Here is a 12671-nt window from a genome sequence, read left to right as displayed (position 1 = left end):
CCAAATCTAGGAAACCTCACAATTCTTCCATACACAAAAATCAATACAAAATAATAAGCCGAATGCATGCCTATCCGTTTCACCGGCCACCGAAACAAACAAAGATGGCCGCTGAGACGTCGACATTCAACTTCAGAATTCATGCCGAATTGAACTTAGTTTTGAAAGCAATAAAGTTGTTTCATCGCCTTTGACTTTGCCTATATGTACAGGCAAATGTGAATGTCGACACGATGAATATGGTCCGATAATTAGCATCGACTTTTATACTCGACGATTTTATTTTAATGGCTTACAAATTGAGTGGTTATGCTTCCTTTTCCGATTTGTAGGTATTGTAATGGAGTTGGATAAATTGATACTAGTTATCCTATATGGTTACGTTACATAGATTTAGGGTTAGAAAATTAAGGGTTATGTGGATTTCAATAACCTATCTGTTGATTTGCCTACTAGAGATAGAATTTCATTTTCAATATAATGTATTATGGAATGTCTTTGATGAATGTAGCATATCATATGTTTCTCCTCATATCATGTTATATTCTGTAGAGCGTAAAAAATCTCAACCATAAAACAAAGGTACAATAGCATTTGATAAACTAGTTAATATAATAACACTTATTACTTCTTAGAATCATGCATGGTTTTTAACGCTACTAATAGTGTACTAAAAGAACTAATATTATCGACATTTTATCACGAAACGAGACATGGACTACCGTAAACAATTTTCACAATTGATAATAATAGTATCGTATCAGTGCCATAAATAGATAACTGAAAAATCTAAGAGATACTAAAGTTCCGGTTTAATTTACTCTGATAGGATTAGATCACGTAGTTAATACAAAATGGCAATGCACTTTATATTCAATATTGAACACAATAACCGAAAAAAAAACTTTTTTACAAAAAAATTGAACCGACTTCCCAAAAGACTAAAAAGCAAAAAAAAAACTAATTTTAAGTGCATCGGTCTAGAAGTCGGTGGCAAAATTAACTTAGTAACATCCATTAGACACCGACTTACAGACTTACAGACCTTACAGCTTTTTAGTGATACGAATAGTTGTCACTATCCATATAAGTGGAAAGTTCTCATCAATACAAAGAATTTAAGCCCAAACACGAGGTAGTTTACATATTCAGTTGTCGAGTTCCCTCGACCCTCTCTGGTCTCCATCATCAGGTCAGCTCCAAATCTTCACTGTTGAATAGTGCTTTTAGGCGTACACCCAAATGTCAAGTTTTTACCCTATGTATGCCTACAACTTTCGAAGGTTGCCCTCGATTTCTCAGGGTTTCCATCATCAGATCCTGACCTGATGACTATGGGGCCAACTGGCAGCTATTCCGAGTCGAACAAAAAAAGAATCACGTAAATTGGTCTATAAACCTCGGAGTAATCGATTTACATACATAGAAAAAAAAAAAAACACCGGCCGAATTGAGAACCTCCTCCTTTTTGCTAAGTCCGTTAAAAAATCCAATCATTTAAAGACGTCTAAACCCAGAAAGATCCATAAAATGTTGTCGCTACAATAAAGACATACATAACAGCGAATTTATATTATAAGAGCAGTTACAAACAACCCACTATAGTTTAACAATCCAGGATAATCCCCATACAGGTGTCGTTGTTGTGTACCCATAAATCAAAAAATAAAAGAAATTGTGTCACCCCATTTTCACGGCACAAACGTAATTTTTCATCTGTCAACACTAGAATTTTAAAAGCACATCGGGCACCATTCCAACGAGCAAAACAGATGAATAAACAATAGCTGCCGGAACACGGAGGAAGGAGAGATAGCGGAGATGCCATATGGAAGATAGGTCAGGCGCTTTCTTGTAGGTCAAGCAACGTTCGGCAGGCGTGATCAGTTACTTGAGGTAATGAGACGTTCGGGTTTCTTGGCATATCAAAACCAATCTGTCAAAGATTGGTATATTTATCTTGAAAATAATGGGCGGGTTTCATAGAACACTATCTAAAAGCGGAGCTAGTAACGTTCCTAGTCCCTCGAACACCCGCATTTTGGAGCGCTATTTTCTTAAGAGATTTTGCGTTATGACATCTCCGCTAGTCATTTTGTTCTCCATGTGCCGGACGCACTGGCAAAGAAAGGCAATGAAAACTACATACTTTTACAGATAATGAGAATTTACGGCATCGGATATATTGTTCTGTTTCCGAATGCTTGCCAAAAGGTCAAGGTCATTTGTGATGCAAGGATGTAAAAATAACACTTATTATGTCTTGTTGATGCAAGAAGGTCGAATTCGATAAGTGAACGATAAAATTATGCAAGGAGACAAATGTTTGCAGGATTCATGTTTAAAGTAAATTCATTACCTAAGTTAAGTTGACATTGATAAAACTGAGGTGATGAATGCATGCTAATACATGTATTGAGTGCAAAATGAAATAGATCAAAAACGCAGAAATTTTAGTTTTCATACGAAATAATAAATGATCGTAGTTATGTCCAAGAAATCCTAGCATATAAAAGGGCTTACGACAGACAATGCCACGACGACGCAACACTCGACCGGTCGACAGGTAACTCGGACAGGTTAAAATTAGACCGCACACACTACTTGTGCTATCGATTGCTAATTACAAGTTTATACACGAGGTTTTACTTGAAAAAATCCTGTGAAAACTAATAGGTGATCACGAAATTATCACCAGTATCAGGTTCAACAGTTAACGGCAATAAGCTGGTATGATGATGTGATGATGATGACGACGATGATGGTAACTATTTAGTAATCTGTATCACGTTTGGTATCCAGCCCCAGGAAGTTGGGAGGTACTCATTTTTGTTGGGAGGTACGAATTACTCATTTTCGCTTATGTCATAAAAACATACATTAAAGCTAAGCGTCCACTTGTCGGTATCGTACGCAACGGACGCAACGCACGCAACGGATCGTAATATTATTTATATAGAAACTCAAACAAGATGTGCGATGCGTACGATGCGGACAGGTGGACGCACTTGTTTGAGTTTCTATATAAATAATACTACGATCCGTTGCGTGCGATACGTCCGTTGCGTACGATACCGACAAGTGGACGCTTAGCTTTAATGTATGTTTTTATGACATAAGCGAAAATGAGTAATTTACTCAAAAATACATTGGTCTTCCTCCAAGGTGACTCTGTTGTCAATTCGCTGGTACACAAGGTCAGGGGCGGACGAAAACGTGTTGCAAGGGCATTGTTAAAACGACAGGTGACCTAATTTTAAAACTTTCTGAGTGGGGTCGGGTTATCGACATTTTCAATGCTAAACGTTCACGAAGAGACCGCGAAATGGCGAGAATTTTATGGTTTTAACAAGTGACACTAAAAAACGCTAAAGTTTGGATGTGCAGATTTCTGTTGCATTTTCACATAAAAACTGCTGAACAGATTTTGATAGAACTTTACAGTAATACAGCTACACATACATTACAAAAATATTCAGTTTACTTTTTATCTAAGTGTATGGGGAATATCAAAAATAAAGGATAGCAGTTCGTAAGATAAATATGACCTGCGATAAAATGTCATATCTAAATCTAGTCAGTGACTCAGCATAAATGGTGAAGAAAGGCATTAGCTTGATAGATAAAAGTTAAGACGGGTTAGTGAAACTGCAGCAAGTGATTTTAAAAGGTATATCATATCAGAAAGAGCCACAAAAGGAGAATATGGAAGAAGAAGAAGACATACTGCGTCAACCCAAATTAAAATTGAGGAATGAAAACGACAGGAGAATGGATAATGAAAAACAGGATGAAAGCTTGTGCAAAACTCACTTATTTTATACTCTAATAGAAATAAACGATTCTACAAACCTTATTTACGAACCAGTTGTCTACTGGCAATATTATAACAATATTCGTGATAGATGAACTGAAGACACGACCCAGCCCATTGTATAGGCATAAACTTTTAGGCCCATTGTCTGAGTTTATAAGTTATAAACTGTGCTGTATTATAACAGTATCAGGTGAGTCAGGGGTAATGTAGTAATGATACCAATAAACTATTAAACCACATTAATTATGTTTTTGCGGTAAACTGTTGTGTTAATATGAAATGGGTTGCGGATTGTTCGAAGCGAAAGAATGATAGAAATGGCAATGAAAGAGCAAAGACGGATACTAAAACCCTATTTGGGTATGGCAATGAAAGAGCATAGACGGATACTAAAACCCTATTTGGGTAGCCAAATGTTTTTATTCATTCCAAAAAAAGTAATACCTGCGAATAAGATGAAATGACTATCTTTCTGGCTCCGATAACCTATTTCCTTGTTTTACTGATTATCAGGCTTCTGACTATCATTTCCATATTCCACCTGTGACCTAACCAAGGAGTGTCTTTGGCGGTCAAAAGACGTGGCAAGTCGATGACGGATGATATATTTTAATGTTCAATGGTTCAAAGCATTGATTTCTTAATGAGTTTTGAATAATGAAAGTGGCCTTTATATCCAACAATTATAAGCCCATCAAGGAACAAAATAAGCTCTATAATCAGGAGATATTTAACTTCCAATTTTCCTTTAAGCTTTGACCTTTAAGATTCAAGTCGGATTAATTAATTGACCGCACAGGAAAATGGTTCCAATCGATTTTGGAGTATAAAATTACATGTGACAGTTTGCGTCATAAGATTCGAAACGTCTTTGGTTTTTAATTACACCTATTTTCTAATGTGCTGTTTATAGGCACTTAACAGTAAAACTATATCAACACGACACATTGCAACTACCTTCCGCCAGCAGTATTACGCACATACCCGCTCTCTACTCCGCGCACCTGGATAAAACGTAGCTAATAGCCTTCCTCGATGGGCTATCTAATCTAACACGAAAACATTTTAAAAATATATTCAAAAAAGAAACCGTTCAGCTCTATGTTGGTATATTGTTAGTCAACAAGCAAAAACAATTTATCAAAATTTTCCTTCAATTTCTTATATTGGACACGCTATAAAAATTCCATAAAACTGTAACAAACACCATTAAAACAATTCATACCAACCGACCGGCCTTGTGATAAATGATTGTTCTTGCAATTCTACTGCGTGTGTAGAAACGTGCTTTCTAGTTAATTAGAGTAATAGTCAGCAATGTTGTTAATGAAATTATACAAACAACATTTGTTTGATGAAGTTACAGTTTTCAGGAAAATATTTTTATTGGAATGAAGTTAGTTTATGATGACCTACTAATAATATAGTCAGAGGATTTTTTTTGTTTGTTTGTTTGAACCCTGAAGGCTCCGAAACTACCTGTTGGAAAGGTACATTCTCTTCCCATGCAACATATGCTATATTGTACCCCGGTAAGAGCAGATGTTCTCACGGGACGCGAGTGAAATAAAAGTAAGTACACATTTTGTGCCTGAGATATCTGCCACTGTTGACAAAACAGCTGCTAAGTTTTCTGGTGTGTAAGATCCGCCGTTGGAAAATGTGTCATCTAAAAAGTTGCATCCAAATCGGTTTATCCGTTTAAGAGCTGCAGTATCACAGATAGACAGCAAGATACACACACACATAGTGTGTAATTTATAACAACCCTCTTTTTGTATCGGTAGTTAATAACAACAGACGACTTCAGTTAAAAAAATATTGAAAAACAACGTTGAGTACTTGAAGAATTAAACTAATAGGTCTCTAAGTACACTTGCCGAAATAATACATAGTTAACAATGGACAGAATACACAATTATAGACGGACGTCTGTTTTGATAATCATCGTGTATTTTGTATTTATACAATTCCAATACAAAACAAATGAATTCGAGCATTTGGCAAAACATAACATATTGCGTAGCCTTGAAATATGTATATGATGCAAATTATTTATAATTGTTTGTATAATGCAAAAACAATTGAACATACACTATATTTTGCATGTCTTCTTAACACATTTAGATTGAGAAAGAGATTGAGCAAGAGAACACCATTGAAAAAAAAACTCAAAATATTTTGACGATTCAAAGCCTTTAAAAATTGTATTCTTTGATAGTCTTTCTGACCATGATTTTATGAAAACCTTATTGATTTTTTTTCAGTAGTTTTTACTGCTGAAAATAATTATATAGATTCCTCTACACAGAGACGAACACCTATTTATGAGAGCATAGGGTACTACAATATATATTCGGTGGCTCATTAAACAAATACTTTTGCAATTACATAATACAATTAATACGAATTTAGCGGATTACACACTACTTGCCTTCAGTGCAAATAGAGACACGTATGTCTTTACCACAATATGTGGCCAGTCTGACATTACCATTAATTCGGTTTGTCACCAAGGTCAAATAGCCAATCAGACATGGATATTATATGCCAGAAACATGCTTTGTAAACTCTACACAGTTGCATTGTTATATTGATGTAATGTAAAACTTCAGTCAAAATATATAAATTTGTCACGGCAAAGTTAAAGTAGGTAATCGCTTTTCGTGAAAGTTACATCTTTGTTCCGGGGATTTATGTAGATAATCTTTAAAAGAAAATATATCTGGATTATGTTCAAGATAACTTCAAGCTTATAGACCATATTTTTTTTATTATCGTTGTCAAATTAGACAGGGCTCGACTTTAAGATTATCGAGTATCGATAACAATAGGCTTGAGCAATTATTGACTCTCGATTTTTATCTAAAAGAACAGACTAAAATATTCAAATGGGATTACCAATTTCGTAAATAACCTTCTTCTATATAAACTCTACAGTAGTCAGTATTATCTATACATACTAATATAATAATAAAGAGGACACATTTGTTTGTTAGTACCCTGAAGGCTCCGAAACTACTAAATCGATTTAAAAAAATCTTGCCCTGTTGGAAAGCTACACTCTTCCTGAGTAACATAGGCTATATTTTATCCCGGTACGGGCAGTAGTTCCCACGGAACGCGGGTGAGACCGCGTGAACGGTTAGTCTTTTTTAAGGATATAAAAGGATGATAGTAACAAGACTATTTTTAGTAATGACGCAATAGACTGAAAACAAAGAGATATCTAGCACTGTTTTAGGATGTAGTTGTGTCATCAATTTGCATAATTAGGAGCTATATTAGCACTGTAGGCTGAAGAATATTTGATGATCTAACAACTAGGCAGTACGGCAACCAAAACGTACCTATTGGATAGAATATGCATATGCAAAAATCTGACCAATATTTGCTAAATAAACATCTTTTATGGCTTTCTCTTAAATACTTTGTGTAAAAGTTTAAATATTACGTCTGAATATTTTTTTTGTATGCCATACTGGTTAGTCAGATGACAAAATATTTTTTTATTTGAGCTTTAACAAAAACCAGTATGTGCAACAACCCAAAAATAACAACTTAACAACAATTACTTTATAAATATAATTAAAAAAAAAAACTGACATTTACGACTCTATCATTACAAAATGTGAAATGACAGTTAAAAAGTGACCTTGTCACATAAAATCTGGGCGCACTGTACTAAACGTCAGTCATTGAGCCGGCCAGTAACAAAACGTGCACAGGTCGTATGAATTGAGCCAATTATGCACATTCGGTCAGACGACGGCTTCTGTTAGGTTATATCGATGACTAATTATATTCGCTTGACATTCCGATCGGCTGCTGATTTAAGTGGTTTTATTGTTGTTGCTATGCTCATGCAGTCATGCTGAATAACAAAGATTTGCTGTGTATGTTAAATACTCGAGAAAATAAAAATGATAGAATATATTTTTTGTTCTGTCAAATTAACCTATTTTATGGCGCTAAAAAGATAAGCCTTTATATTTTGACTAACTTGATCATCACAGCTAACTTTCGGGAGACATACCATTGTTGGAAATAGTTTAATACATGCTCATTTTTCGTAAAGCACAAGCCTAATGCCGTCAACTGAATTACTCAACTAGAATCACTTATTTATATTTTAAGTGCTTGCAAACGCCTAAATGAAATAAAATTATTTGACTTTGAGTTTGGAAATCGAGTGAGTGTCAGTGATAACTCGTACTTTTGACATAGCATTGTTTAATCCCATATTATTTTCATCAAAAATATCGAGATCTTATCGTTTAACAAGTCAGTATTTGCCTACAATTGCAACTGAAAATTTTCCACACAACAAGACTGAAACATTAACATTACATAACTCAATAATGCAGTTACAGTGAACTTGTCGGCTGTTTACCAAACACACAGTATTCACGCACGCGCAGTTTAGAGAAACGCAGGCGCAATGCATTCGCGTGCTCAACTGTTTACTTTTAAAACAATTTGCATTCGAATTTGGAAGGAATTTCTTGGAATTCTGTTATGTGGTAACGAGAAAAAAAGTATGTCTGATTTTTTAAAAATTCAATTTAAACAAATATATTTACACATTTACAAGAAAGATAAAAAACTATCCTTATTACTGTTATAGCCTTATTATCGTCCCACAGCTGGGCACAGGCCTCCTCTCACATGGAGAAGGATTGAGCATCTATCTTAATAAAAACAGAAAAAAAAAACTAAAAGCATCAAACATATTTTTTGAGGATTTGGAAACCTGCCTAAACCATAAAATCATTTGCTAAATTAATTTGCAGTTAAAGCATCTGTGGTTAAAGGCTCTATCTATCCAAGTGTATGTTGTATAAAATTACAATGACGAAACAAATTAGAAAAAAATGCTTTCGATTTTTTTTTATCTAACCTGTCAAAATGAACCGTGCCTTTAACATTCACCTTGATTGTTTTATCATCATCCGCACTTTGATAAGACCAGCCTATCCTTCAAAACAACTGGCCGGACTTAGACCCCGATTAGTTACGAGTTCGATTCCATGTTGATGATCATGCAGCTACCGCGCGCACGCATTGCGTACACGCAATGAATGGTAATGTTATCTATTTTGTGTTAGATACTGCAAGGTTGTTCTACATGCGTATTTTTTGTAGTAGTTTGTAATTAATGAAACGAATACAGTTTTATAATGTGAAAAAAAAGATAACTAGGTAGATACATAAAACTTAGATAAAAGTACAACTTTCTTCTCATCCCATATGGAGATGGAATCTTAGCTACATCTATCTAGATCTATAGTAACACCCGATGTGGATGACCAAAGACCTTCTGCCTGTAACCCTGGCAAAAATTCTTTCTTTTCTCGACTTTTTGGACTATTGCCCTACCAAAACAACTTTCTAGAAGGGCACGTACCTTGTGGCGCCGCAATGTACCGTTCGCTTCGCAACGCCGTCAGTTCGCTGACGAGACGCCGAGCATCGGCCGCCTCTGTCAGAAGACAGACCTGGTCCAGGTCTATGTCTTCCACCGTGATGCCGCGCGTCACCGCGTCGTATATGAAGCCTAGTTGGCGGCTGCAACAAAATTTTACCAATTAAAGTTAACTTTCTAAGTACTGGACACCAATAGCTGATTAAAGGTGAAGGAAAACAGGTCGAGGGAACCTGGATTGTAGTGTCTGAAATAAAAAATCCGCATTGAGCAAGCGTGGTGATTAAATCAATCCTTCTCTATGTGGGAGGAGGCCTCTGTGCCCAGCATAAGAATGGCAAAAAAATGCTGATGGATAGACAAAGACTGCCCGCTAAAGAACTGGACATCTAAAATTATGAAGAGGTAATTTGTGACGGTCGTAAAGCATTTCGTATTTAAAATATTGTGCTAGTGGATCAATGGTGGCTTCTAAAATATACATCTGTTTATACATCTGTGTATGTGTAATGTGTATGTGCAAATAAAACATATTTAACCAAACGATAATGACAACATCGGTCAAAGGGTCACCAAACAAATTCAGTATCGGGCATCGGCTAAAATTAAACATGCATTTGTTCGTTCGTATCTAACATTAAATATTACAATAAACAATACAAATTAATCATCAGCAGTAATTAAACAGTCTCAATTAGCTTCCAAATGACAGTTGTATAAAATGATAACAGGGTATCGGTTCGGTCCAGTTATATTAATTTCTCTCAGTTATTGATGTCAAAGTGCAAAATGGTAATTGTAGGTTATCTGTCACGCTTCTGAAACCCAAACTGTCTGTTGTTTTACGAAGATAATGTATTTTTTTATTACATATATGATGTGCACTACCTCCTTTCAAGTATAGTACTTTTTTACGTCTAAGAAATGACAACCAAATTGAATAAATCCAGGCACCGAGCTGAATGTCACGATATTTCTTTCCATTTAACAGTCCCAAAGGCATACATATATAAACCATGTTATTCTCGATATTCTATTTACGCAATCAAGCTACATGACGCAAATCCAAAAGAGATTTTTAGTTGTAACCCTTCAACCAACTCGTACAGTCGCCACAAGTACCACTCCCAAAATTATAAAGCATTCTTTAATCACTCAACAAGCCCTACCAACTAACATCATAAAGTATTATTAATCTATTCCACAGTAAACTCAACATATAATTTTTCTCTTCAATACAAGCGGACCCTATATTTCCACGCTCACAACCCGTGCAATATTAACTCGAAAGTTAATTGAGTCAAATGCTCGCTGTGGCACGTAAGCGATCGATTGGGGTCTTCAATTCTTTATGAGTGCATGACCAGCGGTTTGTGGATTTTTTACGAGGACTGTGAACTTGAAAATGGGTTTGTAGAGAAAAGTTGGTAGTTAGATACGTACAGTGTTTGGAGTACATATTTGAATGGCTTTTACCTACACAATGGACTTTTCGTATTTTGTGTAGGTAAAAGCCTGGGACTGGTTCAGAGACATTGGCCATGGTTTGGGGCAGGAGAGAATGGAAAGCTTCATAGGAATGAGATGCACCCACGGTAGAAGTCATCTGATGATTTGCCATCTCCAAAAAAAGTATATCTTTTGTATAAATTGTTCATTATGTTATGTGAACTATATTGAAAGACACAGCTAGTTGGTTTGGATCAGAGCAAAACGTTCCCTAAGTTTTCTCTGCAGTCCAATTTTCAATCGATATCAAGCGATTCTAGCGAACTCAATTTAAGAAGTTTAAAATAGAAATTAGTAGCAGAAAGGTAGTGGGTCGACAGTATCAATTTGGCTACCACTTGCACTTTAGACCTAAACACCGCATTTTTAAACAAAATTATCTGTTTTTCGATAAGATTGGCCTTGTACCCAGTGGTTAGGTAATGTTAGTTATCTAAAACTGGCAAGGCATTTTGTATCCGACAGCAGCGGAGTATAAAATGTTTGGGATGCCTTTAGGAAGACATCAATTTGTTAAAAGGGTTTAGTTTCAAAAGATAAGTTTTAAATAAAACTCTATAGACATACTGACTCTTTATCACAATAATTTGATAAGCTGCCTTCAGAATGATTTTCAAGGTGCCTTATTCCAAAATACATCAAGATTTTCACATCAGGAAAGTTATGACGTTTTGACATGCAAGATAAGAAGTAATAATGTAAGCATATAATCTATCCAAGTGCGTTGATAATGACACTTATGCAAATATTGCTCTCAAGGTGACAAAACTGTGCCAAAAGGATGCGCAGTGACATCCTTCTGTGAGAAACAATTGCTCTGCAAATGGACGAACATTAGAGCAATATTCTTTGCCTATATTTGTAATGTCTGTATTGTCCATTGAGAAGAACAGATCACTACTAGCCATAGTAATTTTATTACCCGACAAGGAGAGAACTTTAAGTACAGACTTCAAAAAGACCAATTTTTATGTGGGTCTAAATATTATCAATTGGTGCAGTTTCTTCATATCTGATAATTGCCAGTACACCTGAACCTATTTCAAAACACTTCTTATCACCTGGGCTTACCATATAGCCGTAACTGTTAAAATTGTATTGCACCAAAAATGATGTATGTACAGGAATGAGCAAAGATTCGATAATTACTAGAGCTACAAAGTTGTATATCTTATCACAAACGTGGCAGTTTATCGATTCACTGATCAAAACGGAACTTTTGCGTTCATTGATTAATGTTTAAATGGAGATTCAATGGCAAAAATATTTGTTGATAAATTGTCATTTAAAAATGCATGTCAGAAATCTGTAATAAAAGTACTTCCTTATAATTTTGTACAATATGTATGTTTTTGATTACTACAGATGGAATAAAAACCGGCCAAGTGTGAGCCGGACTCGCGCACGAAGGGTTCCGTACTATTATTTATAAAACGTTCCATAATTATAATACATGATGCCGTTATCGATATGGAGCAAAAAAATCACGTTTGTTGTATGGGAGCCCCCAAAATATTTATTTCATTCTAGTTTTCAGTTGTTATAGCGGCAACAGAATTATATCATCTGTGAAAATTTAAACTCTCTGACTATCACGTTTCATGAGATACAGACTGACGGACGGACGGACGGACAGAGGAGCGAAAACAATAGGGTCCCGTTTTACAATTTGCATACGAAACCTAAAAATGGTCGCTATAATATGTCACAGACCCACTAGCCTATTTGACAAAAATATTATACAACAGGTTAGAGTACTGTTATTCTCACTGCCCGTCACATATTATGACTCCATTTATTAATTACTCCATGTTTGACATAACAACCTAGTGAGTATATAAATAATTTCAAATGCTATTGTAGTCTTACAAAATAAACAATAGTTAGTGAGGTGACAAACCCGGTCAAAGGGCAACAACG

At 35.4% G+C, this 12671-nt stretch overlaps 1 protein-coding gene across 3 annotated transcripts in view; it reads right to left on the bottom strand.

Annotated features, from left to right (window-relative positions):
- LOC124645830 (endonuclease/exonuclease/phosphatase family domain-containing protein 1-like) overlaps positions 1-12671 on the bottom strand; it is a 42113-nt gene that overhangs the window by 8432 nt on the left and 21010 nt on the right. For all 3 annotated transcript variants that reach the window (XM_047185754.1, XM_047185755.1, XM_047185753.1), the window contains one exon: positions 9225-9385. In XM_047185754.1, coding sequence (XP_047041710.1) covers positions 9225-9385 — 161 coding nt within the window. The remainder of the gene's footprint in view (positions 1-9224; positions 9386-12671) is intronic.

The sequence above is a fragment of the Helicoverpa zea genome, chromosome 3 (assembly GCF_022581195.2).
Source record: "Helicoverpa zea isolate HzStark_Cry1AcR chromosome 3, ilHelZeax1.1, whole genome shotgun sequence".
Taxonomy (NCBI): Eukaryota; Metazoa; Arthropoda; class Insecta; order Lepidoptera; family Noctuidae; genus Helicoverpa; species Helicoverpa zea.
This window is presented reverse-complemented; position numbering and strand designations above follow the sequence as displayed.